The sequence below is a fragment of the Phoxinus phoxinus genome (assembly GCF_949152265.1).
Source record: "Phoxinus phoxinus genome assembly, chromosome: 15".
NCBI classification, from domain to species: Eukaryota; Metazoa; Chordata; class Actinopteri; order Cypriniformes; family Leuciscidae; genus Phoxinus; species Phoxinus phoxinus.
This window is the reverse complement of record NC_136890.1, coordinates 11,833,366-11,853,982: the sequence shown is the minus strand read 5'-3', so window position 1 is coordinate 11,853,982 and position 20,617 is coordinate 11,833,366. Positions and strand designations below refer to the sequence as shown.

Genomic DNA, 20,617 nt, shown 5'->3' with positions numbered 1-20,617 from the left:
TTTAAGGTGTATGTGTTACAGTGTAATTATACATTTAAGTACTGAGTAATAATAATAATTAACTACATGTATAGGGTTAGGATTAGGGTTTGGTTTAGGATTAATTGCATGTAATTATGCATAATTTATAGTTATTATAGTAACTACATGTAAAACATTTAACAATGACTGTAAAATAAAGTGTTCCCAAAATTTCCAAAGAACAGCATTTATTTGAAAAATAAATATGTTGTATCAATGTAAATGCCTTTACTGTCACATTTGATCAAATTAATGTTGCTGAAAAAAGTTTTTTTATTAAGGACTCTGACTAAACTTTTGAAGTGTAATGAAGTGTAATGTATCGCTGTATTGGTGTATTTCATTGTTGCAGAAAGTCAGCTAAGTATCACATTTCCTTTTACACTGTAGCAAGTCAATTCAGTTAAATGTTGTTTAAAAATAGTTTCCAGTTTATCATTCACTTTTTTTAACCAAGCATTATTGTTTGTTTTGTAATGCTTGCTGTGTTTGATACGCAGGAGAGTGTGTTATATAAGCTAACTAATAAACAGCAGCCTCATTACATCACAATGTTATAAAATACACATCGGTGCATTATTTAAACAAGTATCAATTAATCTGCATTAAGCTAAAGAATGACTGCTGGTTAAACATTCCCATGTGACAAATGAATGAATGACTAATTGTCTCCATATGAGTACTTTCCCCATTATGTTTGTTCAGCCATCATGATATAATTAAATGTGCCATGGTGTTTTATAAACTAAAAAAACTAACAAACATAAATATTTCCAAGTATTCTGGGCATTTCTTAATTTGATTGAAACAGTTTGTACATAAAACCACACATTACATTCATTAAGACCATTTAAAACGCGTTTGCAATGGTCAATAATGGGTTCTTAATTTTTAACCTTTTGATATTGATGGATTGCCTGTTTTGTTTTTGTAATTATATAACAATGTTTTAGCTTTAACTATTGCTAGCCAGTTGTTAACTGCAAGAGATCCGTTTGGGCTACGTTTACATGCAATTTTATTTGTTTCATATATCTGACATGTTTTTACTACACAAGGTATTTGAATAGAGTTCACAGTATAGTTTAATGTTAAGTAACCCTGTAAAACCTCTGTAATTTAAACCACAGGTAAAGCATGCCCGGTCATACGAAGTCAAATACTCCAGAAATGCACGCACACAAAGGCTCATCCTTCAGATAATGATAAGGCAGGGGTCCCGTCCATGACAGAATCTAAGCCAGGCTGTTAAAATGCAGATGTTTTGCCTTCTCACACTTGGCACTCATATTCACAAAGCCTCAGGCACAAAACACAGCGTAACATGTTAGTGAGGCATCAGACAAATGCTCACTGTAATGCCTTTGCACTGAAGGCTGTACAACTCTGTTTATTGGAATGTGGTCTACTGTATAAAGCGAGTACATAAAACAAGGTACAGTTAATGCTTTTTCTTCTGCATGTCTAAATGTATTTCACAATTAGAGTGTGTGTGTAATACAAATGTTAATTATGTGCTAGAACAAACTTTTCATTATTTTAACATTTGCATGTAGCATGTTTTTTTTATTTACCCTCTCTCCACCTCTTTTCTACACGTTTCTCATTCCAAAGCGACTGAAGCACACAAAAGACTAAAAGACACTGAAAAACCACGAAGTCTACAAACATAGGTATGTGTTTAATCTTTATTTTAGCAGATATGTTGGATGAAAGCCTGTATGATGATAAAAACTGAAGAAGAGAATTGTTTTTTGTTTGTCCATGCAGTTTATACGGTATATAACTTGACTTTAATGGGAATTTATTATTTTTTCCTCTCTGAACTTTCTCTCATTTGAATTAAGGAAATGTAGTCTCTATTAAACGTAATTATTGCCATTTTCTTCAAGGAAGTTTACTTCTTAAACCAAAAACCTGAACCGTTTTAAAAAACACATTTAAATATGTTGGAAGATAAAGTATATATTGTTCTTTTTCATCAACAGAAACACATGTCTTTATGATTTTTATATTATTCATGGGTTTTGAAGAAAGACAAGAATCGGTCCCACTCTATCTTAAGTGTCTCTTTAACTAGTACTAACATTAAAATTAATCATTTGACACACTTATTGTGTGCATACAATTTTTTTATGGTACTTATATTTAAAAAAAAAAAAATCTGTAATTAATTTCTGTAATTGCATCAATAATTACACTGTTGACCCTTTCCTTACCCCACCCTTAAACTTAACCACCAAACCTGTTCCTAAGTGTTTTGCAATACAGCATGAACACATTAAGTACATTGTACTTAACAATTTTTTTTATGTACATAACAGTTAAAGACACCTAATTTAAAGTGTGAATTAGTAAGTCAATTAGACACATCCGTAAACGTATGCTTAATCCATAAATGTGTTACACAACACCCCCTCATTGAACCAAATTAGTAACACTATACATGTTTAAACAAGCATTTAACTTTTTTTAACTTTTACTGTATAAGTAGTGTTTATAATATCGCCCCAGAGGTCATGCTGTCACCATGCAGCACCAAAAAGCTGGATTTATCCATCATCATGTCTGTAAACAGTACCGAAGCTTCCCTTAGGCAAAACTCCCCAAAACATTGTGCTTTCTTACAAAGGAAAAAATGAGATCCCTTGTGGCATACTTGCCCAGACCTGAGAGAATTTCCATGATGTCTGTTTTAACCAGAACACTGCTCTGAGAGATATACTGTTAAACAAACTACATGCAAATAATGATGATGATTTCTTGTAAGGAAGATTTAAGATGCATGTCTGCTCCTTGAGGCTTGTGAGCAGCAATAATGTTCTTTGAAACCGCTCATATTGAAGCACAAGGAAATGTTATGTGCCTATACTGACTGTATACAGTTGGGTCCCAAAGTCTGAGACCATTAGGAAATATGGGATTTTATACTTCTGAGCGTTTGTAGAATAAATAAATATTATGCCATGAAATGAAAAAGAAATTTCAGGGTCACTAATCAAATAAGTAAATCAAATGTGTGACATTGATCATGACAAATTATTCATTTGACTGTACAGACAGTCAAATGTTCTTTCTTCATCGATGCACAATATGCTCTTTAACAAGATCATCATCATCATCAATAATAATAATGTGAATAATAATTTAAATGATTTGTAATGAACAATTATGAATAATGTATAATGAAAAAATACTTATTAAATTATAAATTTATACAAATTTGAAAACATAAAAATAACAATAATAATGCTATTTGATAATTTGATAACAATTGAAAGAATTTTTATTGAAAAAACAACAACAACATGAATTGATTATGAATAATTTCTAATGACAAATTGCTAATTTAATTATAAAAAATTGTTTGTAAAACAGAAGTTTTTTTCACTAGTGGTCTCAGAAAAGATAAAGTATTTACATATGTATTTGCAACCCGATCTCATGAAATGCATCTTTATAGCACGCATTGTATTTATAGTGCAATTTAATCACACTTTTTTTTTTTTTTTTACGTGCATATGATACACACTGTAAACCCTAGGATTAGTGGTGTGGGGTACGTGTGTATACACCATAAAGTGTGTATCATATGCATGCGAAAACTGCGTATCATATGCATGTAAAAACTAATTTTCACATATAAATTGCACAATAAATATGTGTGCTATAGAGACACATTTCATGAGATCAGGCTGGTATTTGTGTCTTGACAGGCAACTCGTAGGGACAATGAGAGGTTGGATTTTTCTGCTTTTGCTGGCAAGTCTTGTCGATTTTTCCATGTCACAACAGACCAACTCTTTGACCTGGCTAAGTTATCTGCGCAACCGGGCCTACAGTCATGGTTATGGCCGTAGCGACAATAACAATCTCGCCTCTCAAAGTACAGAGGATGAGCCTCCTGTGCTGGACTGCCCTTTGGAGTGCGACTGTCCTTCTACCTACCCCAAAGCAATGTACTGCAACAGCCGCAGGCTACAGCACGTGCCGTTCGTACCATCTCATATTAAGTATGTATACTTGCAAAATAATCAGATCAGAGGAATCACAAATGGCGTCTTTGATAATGCTCCAAATTTAGCTTGGATCTGCATGCACACAAATAAACTGAGCTCTGACAAGTTTCCTGACAAAGTCTTCGCTAATCTACCAAACCTTGAGCGCCTCTTTTTACACAACAACAACCTGAGCCGTGTTCCACAGGGTTTACCACGTTCCCTACGCGATCTACACATGAACCACAACAATATTTCGGTAGTCCCGGTCGACTCTTTCCGTGGAATGACCAACCTGACGGCCCTGCATCTCCAAATGAACGCCATTGAAGACCTCGGTAACGCACTTGAGGGTCTGCTGTCCTTGACCCTGTTAGACTTACGAGGGAACCGACTGAAGAAGATTCCAGAAAGTCTGCCGCCAAAGCTGAGCCAACTCTACCTTGAGTACAACCATATATCCAGCATTCCTGCGGATTTCCTGAGCCAACGGCCTGAGCTGCGCTTCGTGCGGCTGTCCCACAACCAGCTCACCAATGGAGGAATTCCACACAACGCTTTCAATGTCAGCACACTTGTGGAACTCGATCTGTCCTTCAACAAGCTGGAGAGGATTCCCACTATCAGCACCAGTCTGGAGAATCTGTATCTCCAGGCCAACAAGATCAAAGGTACAGAGAAAACACCTGAAAATGTTACACATAAAGACCATAAGGCATGTCAGAGGCTTATTTCCATATCTTCTCCTGAAAGTATGAGCCTGTCCTAATGGCATGCTTCAAAACAGCCATTTATTAGACATGTATATTGCGTATGTGCTTCCATAAACAAAAAAGAGAGTTGGTGCAATTCAATTCATCAAGGATTGATGGGGCGCTTGGCGCTCTTTTTTTATTGGCCTTTTTTACTATCATATATTAGTCATCATAAATTAGGTATCATTCCAAAGCTTACACCCTCAGTATTTATCGGTGAAAACCATTTTTAAATCAGACATTGCGTTGGAAACAGTACTTAAATTCATTTTAGTGGGCTCCGTCATGTTTCATATTATAAAATTTACAGAACTATTTTATAATCAAAACCTTTTCTTATGTTATGTTTCTTATGGTAGATATGTTAGTGTGGCCAGCAGGGGGCGCTCACCCTGTGGTCTGTGTGGGTCCTAACGCTCCAGTGTAGTGACGGGGACACTATACTGCCAAAGAGCGCCGTCCTTCGGATGAGACGTTAAATCGAGGTCCTGACTCTCTGTGGTCATTAAAAATCCCAGGATGTCCTTCGAAAAAAAGAGTAGAGGTGGAACCCCGGCATCCTGGCCAAAATATGCCCAGTGGCCACTGTCTATCATGGCCTCCTAATCATCCCCATATACTGATTGGCTTTATCACTGTCTCCTCTACACCAGTAAGCTGGTGTGTGGTGGGCGTTCTGGCGCAATATGGCTGCCATCGCATCATCCAAGTGGACGCTACACATTGGTGGTGGTTGAGGAGATTCCCCCCTTCTATGTAAAAGCGGTTTGAGGTCTCAGAAAATATATAATAGTGCATTTATATATAGCGCTATATAAATGTAACGAATGATTATGTTGACAAAACATAATAATATAGAATATAGAAAATAATATAGAACCTTGAGTCTTCAAATATAGACCTTTCCAATGAGACTAACTTGTTTTTGTGATATCAAATTCACATTTGGAACACAACTTAGACATAACTTTGATTTTATACCATTTGTAGGTAAAACATTTTTGTAAAATATATATTTTGTACCAAATATTGGTTTTAGTATTTTTTTAGTTCAATTAATTTGCTTTACAGTAATTTTAAACTTCTATAACTTTTTTTTTACTCTTATAAGTGCTTTCACTTCAGCAATAAAGTGAAATAAAAATAAAACATTATCAAGTAAAACTTAAACTACTTAAAAAAAAACATGAGTCAAATAAACAAACCATTTCAGTATTTATTGTGTGAAAATTTATATCAATTGTCTCTTGTGATATCAAAGTCGAAGCCAACTTCATTTTAATCTTTCTAGTACATTACATGACAATAGATAAAAACATAACACAGTTCCTTCAGGAAACAACAATGACACATGTAGTAGACAGTGACACACCTGTGCGACACCGGATGCGACCATTGCAACTCCATTAGTTGTTCGTGTTTGAAGTAGCTTGAGCGATTGGAGTACGGCATAAATATAACGGCATCAGTTTACTGTCAGGGATTTGTAGACATTTGTACATAATGGTTTATTGTACATACCCTATTTAGGCTTTGTCTGTGCTTGGATAAGACAATAACTTAATGCTTTCCCTATTTTTCAGAATTTTCAGTGAGCAGTTTTTGCAGAGTTGTGGACACAAACAATTACTCTAATCTGCGAGTACTGCGCCTGGAGGCCAATGAAATCAGAGCCCAAGACATACCCAATGAAGCTGTACTCTGTCTGCGTCTGGCAACCAACATCGACCTGTAGGCCTGGAAACAAGCCATCCACTGTAACCTCTTCTCATATGACCATTGACAACATCTTTCAAATAAGAGTCAAGTTATCATTTGTATTATATATTTGATAGTCATGTGATTTTGGGGCATTTTACTAAAGAAATCAGCCTATACCAATATAAACAGAACATGTTAGGATAGCGATTATAACATTATGATTTATTACCATTTGATTGATTTAGGCACGAACAAGCCTTTATAATGTGAATTTCTGTTTGCATCCATTTTACTTCTGAATCAGGACAGGAATGTTAAATGTGGGTTTGATGGGTAATGTAATGATTGTAATCATGTAATCATGGAATGATTACCCAGCTAACAGGAATGTTTCAGAGAACCTTAGCTAACGTTCTGGCAAAGTTCTCTCAAAGTTATGAGCTAGCATTCTTATAATAATGTTAATAGAACATTTGTTCAGTTATCTGTTTAATAATGTTATCAAGGTGTTACCACAAAACCTTTACTTGCATTGCAAAATGATAAAAATGGATTGTTCCCTCACCGTTCAGATAACCCTAAAAAAACTGAAAGTTTAGAGAACTTTAATAGATAACGTTTTCATAACTTAATGGCAGCGTTAGCTAAATGTTCTTAGAACATATTTTTTGTTAGCTGGTTAGTTGCATGAATGTAGTGTACTTGGCTGTACTTTTTAAATATTACTTTAAAATATATTTGATAGTTAACTGTGTGTATCTTTTAGTAAATGCATGGTACAACTAATGGTGTTCATTGGGAAACTTTTGGGTCTTTGCCTTGTAATTATACGTCACGATTTCTGGCAGTGGAACAAGAAAGTTTGCCTGACAGTTAGTTGCATTGAGATCACCATTTGAGAAGTTAATGAGGATGACCAAAAAATATAAATGTGTGAAAACGGAGGAAAGTTAAACATCTAGAAGTTAAATTCCTTTTAGAATGTTATGAATACCTTGAGAAGATCTTTACATACCTGGATCCACAACAGTTTATACACACTGTACAACCTGACCAAAGCTTGCATCACTGCCATTGTCATTTATCTAATAACAATAAAATCCATGATAAATAAATAATAGGGAATTTCTATCAAATAAAATAAAAACAAGAGGAATATATTTTAAAAACCTTGTCTTGTCAGAGTACATTTGTTTATAGTGATGCATTGTTGCTTGGGAATTTTTTGAGCCATATTTAATCAGATGAACTTTAACATTTCCCCCTGAGAATGTGCTAATCCCAGTCATATTCATTAGGTTTAATAAACAGCCTTGACCTTCAGTGACAGCTAAAGGGAGCTAGCTCCACAAGGACAGTGTTTACATTAATTACTGGAGATAAGTTTGTCACACACTGCCCAAAGGAGCTGATGAAATGTCAACATAACCTGGCGGAACATGAGCATTCAGTTTAAGACTTAAACTGGGGTCTCTGAGGAGTCACTCCAAAGAGAGATACTTCACCCAACCATTCAGTTCCAATCCCTATACACCTTTTGACTTTGATTTGAAGTCAACATTTAAAGTTATTGTAACTGAAAATCTGTGTATGACATTAAAACTTCAGTCCACCATTACGAAACATCTAATTTGACAGAAACAGAAATTGTGCATTAAATAAATATCAATAACCTAAAAGTGCAGAGCTTGTATATAAATAAGATTCTCACCTTGGTAAATCCTGACATAAAATAATAGTCAAAACATATTTTGTATTGTATTGAACATTTAGACAAAATGTTTAAAATAAGAAACAAAAGTTTGCATTTGTGTTTTTGTTGCATATCATATTTTATATAAGGCTTTTATGGCTCATACAGTACACTCTAAAAAATGCTGGGTTGTTTCAACCCAATTTTGGGTCAAATATGGACAAACCCAAATGTTGGGTTAAAAATCTAATTAAAAAATGTAACCCAACGGCTGGGTTTGTCCATTTTTGACCCAAAATTGGGTTGAAACAACCCAGCATTTTTTAGAGTTATGATATAGGACAATATGGAGCTCATATTTGAGGAGAGAAAAAAATACAATGCAAAGAATATAACATTTTCTATTGTGGGGGGCAAAACATGTAATTCAATGCAATACCAATGATTGTTGAGAGATGTACTATAAACATTCTGTCAGGTTTTTGTACACTCTAAAAAATGCTGGGTTGTTTCAACCCAATTTTGGGTAAAATATGGACAAACCCAGCCATTGGGTTCAATTTTTAAATTACATTTTTAACCCAACATTTGGGTTTGTCCATATTTTACCCAAAATTTGGTTGAAACAACACAACATTTAGACAGAACAGCCAGGGAAGCTTACAAAAATGTAAAAGCAACACAAAAAAACACAACAGGGAAAAATGAGTGGAAGATTCCAAAGACAAGACTTCGGAAGCAACCAGCAATGGGAAGCACGAGTATAGAGAAACAAAACAAACCAGCACAGGACAGAAAACATAAAAGGAATAAAGGGTAACACTTTATAAACTGCACACTATTAATCGTTAGTTAAGCATTAGCAGTTAATTCATCATTTATAAAGCATTAATAGACATTAATAGCAGTTTACAAATACAGCTATAAATGCTTTATTCTTGATTTAAAAGCATCTATTATGTGTTTAATAAATGTATTTTCATACTTTATTAATGATCAATTATCATTTCTAAATGAAGTATCGCATTATTTGCACACCAATTATTTAGGTTGTTGTCAGGTTCATAGGATCACTTAGAAAGTGTAAGTATGATTAATAAACTATTTAAATGTACATCTTATTATTCAGACATATAGTAATAGTTACTTAGTGTGTTAGTAAATGCTTTATTAACATGTATTTCTACTGTAATTCATGATTAATTCAGGTAGATATAAAGCATTTTGTAGTGGTCAGTTAACTATTTTTGTGAGCTCATCTAAAGTGAGGACTATTTATGCACTGTAAAGCATTTACGAAGGAGATGTAAAGGCTGTTAATATTTCTATGTTCTGTATCACTGTGTTGCGTTTGTTTATTTTTTCAGTTTAGAAGACAAATGAGCCTTTAAAGCTGCAGTCCGGCACTTTTTTGGGTTTAAAAATATCAAAAAATAAATTTTTGAAAAAAAACGTAACCAGACAGTGTTCAAAACGATCTGCTTGCCTTACCTCGATTCAAAACGGTAAGCTTGTAATAATGATTTTAATTCCAGTGGTACTGGTGGATTTCCGCGGGAATTTCGAGCATGTCTTTGCGTCATTACGTCACTTCTGTACACATAGAGAAGGAGTCCCCGGCTAGTCGGCTATATAGCGTGTGTGGATTATGGTGGAGTTTTAGCTTAGCACTTGGTATGGCGGATCCCGAAAGTTTAAAGCGACAATCACCAGTGACAACTGGAGATTCACCAGTTGTAAAACCCAAAGACTTCGGACTTCAGAAAAAATATATTTTTCACGTTTTGACGTGATATAAGCAATCGTTAGATTTAATCAGCATGCTATAGCCTACTGCAATGCTTCCCCCCACCCCCCGAATTTGGTCAGAACAAAAGTGAATGTTACTTACTTGTTCAGATGACATTTACCGATGAAAATTCTAATGTTGACACTTTCAAAAGGTATACTCTGACATTGCTGATGACAGTACAGTATCCACAGCGACGCGGCAGCGACAGGTTCTCCTCAATACATTGTGTTCATCCGCGCTGTTTCATGCCGATTTACTACCCACGCACAGTTAATACTTCCGCGAATAACTGCAATTGCAGATTTCGAACAGAGATGGCGACAAAGAGGAAAAACGACGGACTGCAGCTTTAAATCTCCTTTGTAAATGCTTTACAAGACATAACTAGTCCCAGATGAGCTCACAAAAATAGTTAACTAACCACTACTAAATGCTTTATAACTACCTGAATTAACTACATTTATTTACAATTTCTAAGTGATCTTATGAATCACTGACAACTCCCAAATAACTGATGTGTAAATAATGCTATACTTACTTTATTAATGATCAATTTATCATTTCTAAATGATGACAATACAATTATTAAACACATAACAGATATGCTTATAAATCAAGAATAAAGCATTTATAGCTGTATTTATAAACAGCTTATTAATGTCTGTGAATGCTTTATAAATTATGAACTGCTTACTAATGCTTAATTAATGATTAATAGCGTGCAGTTATTATAAAGTGTTACCGAATAAATAGGGAAGGAAATGAGGAGGTAACAGGTGGAGTAAATTAACCAATAAACAGCAAGAAGAGCAGGGTAAAGGCAATAGAAATCGGAGCACATGGCACATAGAAACAAACAAAACAAAGCCATGTGCTGCTCACACAAACATGAAGCAGATAAGAGCTCCAACTGCATGTCCACACAAAACATATGGCCGATGAAAAAACATGAGCCACATGCTACACAGAATACAACAATACAAGAATGCCTGACCAATGAACACAAAAATCAGGTGATCGACAAAAACACACGAGCAGTGTTGGGGAAAGTTACATTAAAAAGTAATGCATTACAATATTGCGTTACTCCCTTAAAAAGTAACTAATTGCGTTAGTTACTTTTTTAGAAAAGTAATGCGTTACATTACTTTTGTGTAACTTTTTTTCACCTGGGCTGAGCTTCTTTATTATAACAAAAAAAGTTATATTTTTGGGCAAATGTAAAGGACCCTTTCACACCAAAAGTGAAATAATAAGCCTCAGACTGAAGGAAATGCAGAGTGTACAGAGTTCACGCATGTACAGTAGAGCGCAGCTCAAGCAAACCTCTCTGTGCTGCCATCTCTGGATAACGGAAGAATAGAGTGCATGAGAAAAAAGTTTGACACTTATGCTTATGATTTACCTGAATTATCGAAGGTCGACGGAATTATAAACGGTTAGTTCACCCAAAAATTTTAATTCTGTCATCACACAACCTAATGTCACTCCAAACCAGTAGCCTACGACTTCCGTTCATTTTCGAAACACAAATTAAGATATTTTAATGAAATCTGATAGCAGTCTGTCGGAGGTAGTGGTAGTTGCTCCACAGTCCAAGCAACTAGCCTACCACTTTGACACTTCAAAAAGTTCATAAAGACATTGTAAAACGAATCCATATGAATTGAGCGGTTTAGTCCAAGTTTTCTAAAGAGACATGATCGCTTTATTTGATGAACAGATTGAATTTAGGCTTTTATTCACATATAAACATTCATCAACTCACAGATCAGTTATGGTAAAAGGATTTTATGGAAAAGCTCATTGGAAACATGCAATTAAAACACACTGGTGTACTAAAAACTGATATTTACTCATGTTAACAGTGATTCTCAAGAAGAGTCTTTTAGTAAAGCAGGCCACACTGTTGTTGTTTTGTACTGATTGAGCTTTGAAACACTTTTCAAAGTTTAGCAAACTACCGTAGTTAAAAAAGTTTGCAGTAAGCTTTATAGGTGCCTGTTAACCTGAGTAAAAGGCAAAAGGATAAAACCAAAAGGCATTTGGACAGGTATTTGGACAATTATGTCACCATTAAAAATGTAATTTGATCACTCTAAGCCCATACATGATATCAGGTCTTCTCTAAGCGCTGTGTAACATTCAAATATACCTTCAGTCCTATTTGACAGGTGTTACTTTCAGAAATGTAAAAAACAATTAATTTGGAAAAATGCTTTAACACATTCTTTAGTAATCAAACTTAAATGAAACCAGGCAGACACTTTGTGAGTGGGCCCTAGCAGTGCGTTCATACCCATCTAGGTGACAGATCCACCTACACGTTGCGGCTACATGCCTTCGTCAGGGTGTGTCTTAATCTATTCTTTTAGAGCAGTGTTTTGCAGTCAACAAACAACATACAGTAAGTTGATTTCAATAAACATTAGTATGTATTACAATGCTATTCAGTATATTGATATAATACTAAATATAATTAACCAATTAGCTAGTATAAATACATGTTCAAGAACAATTAAGGGAAAGTACCGTAAATCCAAATTTTGGTTGACAGCTAGCTGAAAGTATGGCTCTGGCACCATCTAGCTGTCAGAAAAACTATAACACACAGCTGATATGATATCCATGCGTGATTTATAAAGCATGATAATTATACTCAAAGAAAATGCATTAATAATTGTCTGAATATGCAAACTTTAGACTAATGGGCATTGCCTTTAAAACACTGACAGGAGTCAATTGACATCTTACATTAGTTTTTTTTCCTTATAGGCTACATATAACATGTGTCGTTTTGATTATTTTGTAATCAAATAATCTAAACATAATCTGAAAAATAAACTGAAAATTACATTTCATAATGGGGCATTTCTAACGAAACCGATAACATTGAAAGTGGAGTAGGCCTATTGTTTTCTTTATATATATATATATATATAAATTCGTTTATGGTTTCTTAAGACTGAATAATAATTAAAAATAATAATAAAAAAACATACCTTGCTCTCACTCTTTTACTTCAAGTTCTTGGCGCTTTTTCGGTTTTCTGCTGCCGCACTGCTTGTGAAACTTTGATTAAATAAATTCAAATGATTAAGTATTGAAAATAATTCCACATAACTCTTCAAAAGTTGAAAATTACCATCATGTTTACATTTCATAGATATGCTAATCCTTCGAGAGCATGGCCTCATGCAAAATGGTACTGCTAAAAGCTGTCACACACGTCTCATGTTCATGGTCGACGGGGAGGTCAGAAAAAGGGAGGAGTCCAGGGGTGCCGAAGGGGTGCAGGGTGAGGGTGCAGCCCGTGGCTGTATCGTGCCAGTGGCGATCGTGCCCAACGGAGCTTCCGGGCAGACGGACCACGGAGGCGATGAAGGAGTGGTGGGTCGAGGTGAAGGCGACGGGATAAGGATGACAGACAGCGATGCGGACGGAAGACTTCCGGACGGGACCGGCGAAGATGAGGGTGGGGAATTGGATCCGCGGACCACAGGTCTATTAGGTTGTAGTCCACTCCTGGCTCTGCGATTCCGGGGCTAGTTCAGGAACGACCTCGGTGGGCACCTCGGGCTCGCTGGCTGTGAAGGAGAGGTCGCCATTTTGGATCATCCAGGCCAGGTAACCCAGATAGGGCCTGCTCTCCGGGCAGAGGAGAAGCTGGAGCGTGGATGAGTCCATCAAGTTCATCTTCTTTGGTCGGTTCTTCTGTCACACTTTGGTTGTAGTGAAGGCACGGGAGGTAGATCAGGGTAGACACAAACTTTACTTCTTAAGTTCAACCAGAGCAAACATAACCACAACTGAATCGTTGTACTGAATCGTAATCGTTACACCACCCAGTAGAGCATTACAATAATCTAGCCTTGATGTCATGAACGCATGAAATTGTTCTGCATTTTTTCATTGAGAGCATATGACGTAATTTAGATTTTTTTTCTTAGATGAAAAAAATGCAGTTTTACAGATACTAGACACATGACTTTCAAATGAAAGATTGGTACCAAAGAGCACACCCAGGTTCCTAACAGACAACGAGGACTTGACAGAGCAGCCATCAAGTGTTAGACAGTATTCAAGCTTTATCAGTACTGCTACTACTACACAGGTTAGATAGAACATCATCTCAATACAATATTGAGCATACATGTCACTAACGTAACCTCGGTTCTCTCTAGAAGAGGAACGAGTACTGCGTCGAAAGACGCTACGGGAAAGATTCTTTCTTGAGATATTGAAGGCAAAAAATGTATCCTTAATTTTGTAATAATGTAAAACACTTTGCAGCAGCATACAGCCTTAGGCGGAACAGCTTGCGCGCCTATTGGCTGCTCTGCGGCAAAAGCAGCAGCCTATGCGAGGCCTCTCATGACGCTTGACCCAATGAGGACGCTTCACGCCCTTTACGTCACGTCCCGCCAGAACAGGCGTGGCCTAGGCCCATAAATATCCGAGCACGGCTGTAATAGTCTGATTTTCATCGCCGAAGCGACGCAGAGTATGATGCAGGCACGGCACAGAGACGCAGTACTCGTTCCTCTTCTAGAGAGAACCGAGGTTACGTTAGTAACCGAGTACGTTCTCTTACGAGAGTTCTCTCGTACTGCGTCGAAAGACGCTACGGGAACCCCGTGTAAAACGCCGTGCATGCTGAGATCCAACACCAGGCACCCAAGGGCGTGTGCGCCCGGGGCACACATAGTGCATGATCACCAGAAAAACTCACACAGAGTTCCAGGAAAGAGAGGCTAGAATAGCATAATTCCTTTATAATTAGTGCCCCGAGGGGCATTTACAGCATATATATGTATATAATTATATATGGTGGGTCATTACATTGCTCATAGGACATAACTGTCAGTGAGTGATGCTTAAAACATTTTGGCAATCTGGGCCGTAATAGACCGGGGCAGAAAACACCATACTGTATTGTGTCTTTTTAGACCGAGAGCAGTCTGGCCTGCAAGGCGGTAACCTCTAGGTTAAAACCTTATAAATGTAGACGGGGAGGCCCAGCCTGCCGCCATACAGATATCTTGCAACGAGATTCCATTAGACCAAGCTCACGAGGAGGCCATGCCCCTCGTAGAATGTGCTCTGATGCCGAATGGGCATGGCAGTCCTTTTGATGCGTAGGCTAGCGCTATGGCATCCAATACCCATCTGGACAGGCTCTGTTTCGACGCAGCTCATCCCTTGGAACGTCCGCTGAACGAAACGAAAAGCTGCTCCATCTGTCTAAAAGCAGCGGAGCGGGACATGTAAGCTCTTAACGCCCTAACCGGGCAAAGAAAGCTAGCGTCATCCTTTTCCCCGGAGGCCGGCAGAGCCGACAGGGAGATAACCTGAGCCCTGAACGGTGTGTTGAGGGACATACCCATGTTTCGGCTTTAGTATGACTTTAGAGTCATTAGGCCAGAACTCCATACACGACGCTCTCACCGAGAGCGCTTGTAAATCCCCCACGCGCTTCACTGAAGCGAGAGCCAGAAGAAAAACACTCTCTTGAAAGATAAGTGCTTCATGTCAACTGAGTGCACAGGCTCAAACGGGGCACCCTTCATGGCATTCAGTACCGTAGAAAGGTCCCAGACGGGGACTGAAGGAGCTCTGGGAGGATTCAAATTCCTAGCTCCTTTAAGGAAACGAACAACCAGGTCATTCCTACCAAGTGATTGGCCAAGCGTTGGATTGACGAACGCTGCTATAGCCGCCACGTAAAATTTGAGCGTGGATGGGGTCCTACCCTTATCCAGCAGCTCCTGTAGGAAGGAGAGAATCTCCGTTTCCCCGCACTGCATGGGTGATACACCCTGGGCTGAGCACCAGCCAGAGAACACTGAGAGAGGAGGTCCCTCCTCACTGGTATCGGCCATGGAGCAGTGCTCGTCAGCTGCATCAGTACTGGAAACCATGCTTGGTTTATCCAGAACGGAGCCACGAGTAGCACTGAGCATCCGCTTTCCCTGATTGGCTCCAATACCTGAGGTAGAAGCGAGACAGGAGGAAAAGCATAGAGCGGGCAGCGGGGCCAGACGTGTGCCAGTGCGTTCTTGCTCTTGGAGAAAAATTTCGGACAATGAGCGTTTTCCTGAGATGCAAACAGGTCTATTTTTGCTCTGCCGAATGTCCTCCACAGCAGTTGTACTGTCTGTGGGTGTAGAGACCACTCTCCCGTAGCAACATTGTTCCGTGAGAGTCTGTCTGGGCCGATATTCAGGCGCCCTGGCACGTGTACTGCTCTCAGCGAGCGCAGGTTGTGCTGGGCCCAAACCAGGAGGCGTTCCGTTAACCTGTAAAGGTTTCGGGATTTGACACCGCCCTGGCGATTTATGTAGGCCACTACTGACATGTTGTCCGAACGGACCAGGACGTGATGTCCTTTTATCCGGGGACAAAAGTGCCTCAGGGCGTAGTCCACTGCCAACATGTCCAGGCAGTTTATGTGTGGGAGCCTTTCCCGTTCTGACCACTGGCCAAAGAACGGTCTGCCCTCGAGCAACGCTCCCCAGCCTGAGGTGGATGTGTCCGTAGACACCACCTTCATGCTCAAGGAAGTCCCCAGGCTTACACCTGACTGGTACCAGTCTGTCGAACTCCATGGTATCAGAGCTGACACGCATTCCTGATCGACCTTGAGGCGACAAAGACCGGAGACCCATGCTCGGCGCAGCACTCGCGCTTTCAGCCAGAACTGCAGCGGGCGCATGCGCAGCAGGCCCAGCTGTAGTACTGATGATGCTGAGGCCATGAGACCCCGCATCCTCTGAAACTTCCTGCCGCTGCGGAAGGTTTTTATCATGTGCAGAATACCCAGTCTGCGCTGTGATGACAGCTGTGCTGACATAGACAGCGAGTCCAGTTCTGTGCCCAGAAAATATATTTTCTGACTGGGAGACAGTGAACTTTTCGCCCAGTTGACTCTGAGACCTAAAACCTCAAGGTGATCGAGTAATATGGTCCTGTGCTGTACAAGCTCTGATCGCGATTGGGCTAGAATCAGCCAATCATCCAAGTAATTCAGAATTCATACGCCTTGGAGTCTCAGGGGTGCCAGCGCCGCGTCTATGCACACTGTAAACGTACGAGGTGCTAGAGACAGACCGAACAGGAGGACTGTATACTGATACGTCTGGCCCTCGAAGGCGAAACTCAAGAATCGCCTGTGACGTGGTGCAATTTGTATTTGGAAATACGCGTCTTTCAGATCTAGTGACATAAACCAGTCCCCTCGGCGAATCTGCGTAAGGATTTTTCTGGTCGTGAGCATTCTGAACTTGCGCTTCATAAGATCTTTGTTCAGCTGCCTCAGATCTAAAATGAGTCTGAGACCCCCGTCTTTCTTTGGCACCAGGAAATATCTGCTGTACAAACCCCCTTTGCTCTGAGCTTGAGATAAAGGCTCAATAGCTTCGCTATTTCGGCTCGAAGTAGATGTGCTACTTCTGTTTTTACCGTAGTTTCGACCCTCGCCGTGTAACGGTGGGGGCGTCGCGAGAACTGTAGCGAATAGCCACTTTTTATAATGTTCAGCACCCACTCTGAAACCTTGGGAAGTTTTTCCCACGCATTCGCATGAGTAACTAGGGGTAGAATGAAATCTGGGCCTTGATCACAAATGGCAGCGACACGAGAGCAACCGTGTGCTGTAACATGGACGCCGTCTTTGCAGCGTTTGAGGCGGGGGGCGGGCAACCCCGTAGGGCTCGTCATGTCTGGGAATAAATGTGGGTGCGTGATAGCGGGCACATTTATAGCACTGGGAGTACTGTCTATTAGAACTGACTGACCGTGCATTGGTTTCGTTTTTACAGAAACCGTGCGACATGCAGTGTGTAGTGATTGTGGGCACTGAATAGCGGGCACGTTCACTACATGTGATGCACAATCAACATGAGTCGATTTTATGTGTGCAAGCCCTGTATTGTGTAGGGCTGTGCTTGTGTCTACGAATGGGCACTGAGTTGTGGGCATTACAGTTACACACATTACACCATCGCCCGTGGCACCAGAAAATACACTCTTTTTCAGATTTATCTGGGTCGCCGTAAAAACGGCGTTTGTGTGCAGGCAAACGGGCCGTGATGCCGGTTTGTTGAGTGCTGAATACACTGGCACAGTCGCGTGTGTTGGAACTGTGCGAGCAAAAATCTTTGGTGGAAATCCAGCCGCAACGGGACTTGAACACCGTCGTTTTCCTAGGCGGGCTAGGAAGGCTCGGAGGCCTCGGGCTTGATTACGATCTTTGGCCGAGGCCCGCACGGCGGGGGGCGGCGTCCAGCTGAGCGAGAGCGCTGTCTCGGGCCTGTCGCTGCTGGGGTGCGGCGGCGGGCGCGGAGCGTTGCTGAGTGCGAGCAGGTGGCTGTTTAGGGCAACCATTTGCAGAGCTGGAGCGCTTGGGCAGAAAGTGTCTCATGGCTTGCGACGTTTTCTGTACCTCGGCGAATCGATCCGCAAAATCCTTGACGGACGATCCAAAGAGGCCAGCAGTCGAAATGGGAGCGTCGAGGAACGCAGCGCGCTCTGACTCCGCCATCTCAGAGAGCGTCAGCCAAAGATGTCTCTCTGCCACGGTAACGGAGGCCATAATTCGCCCGATGGCATGTGCAGCGGATTTTGTGGCGCGAAGAGCGAGGTCTGTGGCGCTCCGTAAATCCGGCACGCAGATCACTTCCGGGCCTTCCACTTCGAGCTTACGGAGAAGGTTGACCTGATGAATCTGCAACACCGCCATCGTGTGCAATGCCGCAGCTTGTCCAGCGGCGGCGTAAGTGCGTCTGTTCAAAGCTGAGGACGTGCGTCAGGCTTTGGATGGTAACGCTACCTTAGCCCGACGTCCAGCAGAGGGCGGGCAAAGGTGAGTCGCTACAGCCTCTTCCACCGGAGGGAGGGACTGGTATCCTCTGTCTCTAGCACTGTACACTATAGAGAATGCTGCTGAGGCAGAAGTACGCACCCTGGCTGAAAATGGAGCTTTCCAGGACTTCACTACTTCTTCGTGAAGCTCAGGAAGAAAGGGCGCGAGTCGTGAGGACAGCGAAGTGCGGTGTCCAGGCAGAAAGCAGCCATCCAGCCGGTTAAGCGCAGGCTCCTCGGGCGCCAACCACTCGAGGCCGAGGCTCGCGACGGCCTGCATGAGCAGACGCATCAGCTCTGCTTCAATGCTGGCCTTTCCTCCTCGACATTCACGAGCGACGGGGGAGGGGAGGTCCACAGAGTTCGCCCATCCCTCGCTACCCGAAGCGAGGCGAGAACAGCAGTCGTCCTCCACAGACGCGGCTTCACCCTCACCGTCCGTTGGTCAGAGAGTCCAGCGAAGCGGCAGCGAGCTCCTCATGGTGGAGGGAGGTTCCGGGTTCCGCTGAGCACGGCACTTTTTACTGCAGCGGGCGGAAGTGCAGCTTCAGCGAACGAAGCCAGGAGAGTCCGCAGAGTCACCATAGGCATCGTCTCACAGTGTCGGCAGCCGCCATCGGCGAGAGCTAAAGCTGCGTGGTCCTCACCCAGGCAGGAAACACATATCACGGGGTGGTCCCCGTCGCCGAGTGGAGCTCTACACGAGCCACAGTTGCGAGGCATCTTTAAAAAGACGCTCGGCTCTTTTAGTGTGGGAGAAAAAATGTGTGACGCAGCGGCGAACACACACACAAAACACACACACTTTTGAAAGGATATAAATTCCACGCCGGATAGCGATGCAGGGAACGGTGGCTGAAGGTGGCGAGATGTCGACCAGCGGCTTCAGTTGAGAGGCGCGTCCTGCAGGGATGCTTCTCGACGGCTGTGGCGGCTTCCTCTCAGGATCCAGCGATGCGGGAGCTTCGCTGAAGAGATGAAAATCAGACTATTACAGCCGTGCTCGGATATTTATGGGCCTAGGCCACGCCTGTTCTGGCGGGACGTGACGTAGAGGGCGCGAAGCGTCCTCATTGGGTCAAGCGTCATGAGAGGCCTCGCATAGGCTGCTGCTTTTGCCGCAGAGCAGCCAATAGGCGCGCAAGCTGTTTCGCCTAAGGCTGTATGCTGCTGCAAAGCATTTTACATTATTACAAAATTAAGGATAAATTTTTTGGCTTCAATATCTCGAGAAATAATCTTTCCCGTAGCGTCTTTCGACGCAGTACGAGAGAACTCTCGTAAGAGAACTGCGGACTGCAGCTTTATTTCTTAAAACACAAGAGTTTAAATTGCCTTCAAATCATACATAATAAAGGCTAGATGTCTCGTCCGTGCTGCTGGCCAATGGAGGTCGACGTCCGCACCTGGCGGCCATCTTGTCACAGTCAGCTAGCTCACTCGTAACATTGTGTTTTAATGGTGCATGTACTTTTTAAATAACCATAACTTGCTAAATTTTCTACCGATTTTCAAATGGATTGGCTTGTTATAAACATCAGATATGTAGTTATGACACTGCATACTTATGAATAATTATTATATTATACATTTCAAAATGTTCAAGCATCCAGAATTATAGCCACGTTAATAACGTTTGTAAGAAATCAAACCGTTTGTAAATCCGTGAAGATTTCAACGACATAAGAGTATTTGTGTTCGTGCAGATCACTCACCTTGCCAGAAAGCTTACCTGTGACAAGATAGTGACGGTGATGACGTTAAAGACTCTGCCGTAAGACATCTAGCCTTTATT

General features: G+C 40.8%; 1 protein-coding gene across 2 annotated transcripts; it reads left to right on the top strand.

Moving 5' to 3' along the window:
• The first annotated feature begins 1,358 nt into the window (after positions 1-1,358).
• On the top strand, positions 1,359-7,639 carry fmodb (fibromodulin b). Of its 2 annotated transcripts, XM_079637544.1 has the most exons (4): positions 1,359-1,456; positions 1,636-1,694; positions 3,738-4,690; positions 6,358-7,639. In XM_079637544.1, the coding sequence occupies exons 3-4, from the start codon at positions 3,754-3,756 to the stop codon at positions 6,507-6,509; spliced, it is 1,089 nt and encodes a 362-aa protein (XP_079493670.1). In that variant the 5' UTR covers positions 1,359-1,456; positions 1,636-1,694; positions 3,738-3,753; the 3' UTR covers positions 6,510-7,639. The 2 variants fall into 2 exon arrangements, with proteins under 2 accessions (XP_079493670.1, XP_079493669.1); XM_079637543.1 differs by lacking the exon at positions 1,359-1,456 and having other exon boundaries at positions 1,583-1,694.
• The last annotated feature ends 12,978 nt before the right edge of the window (positions 7,640-20,617 follow it).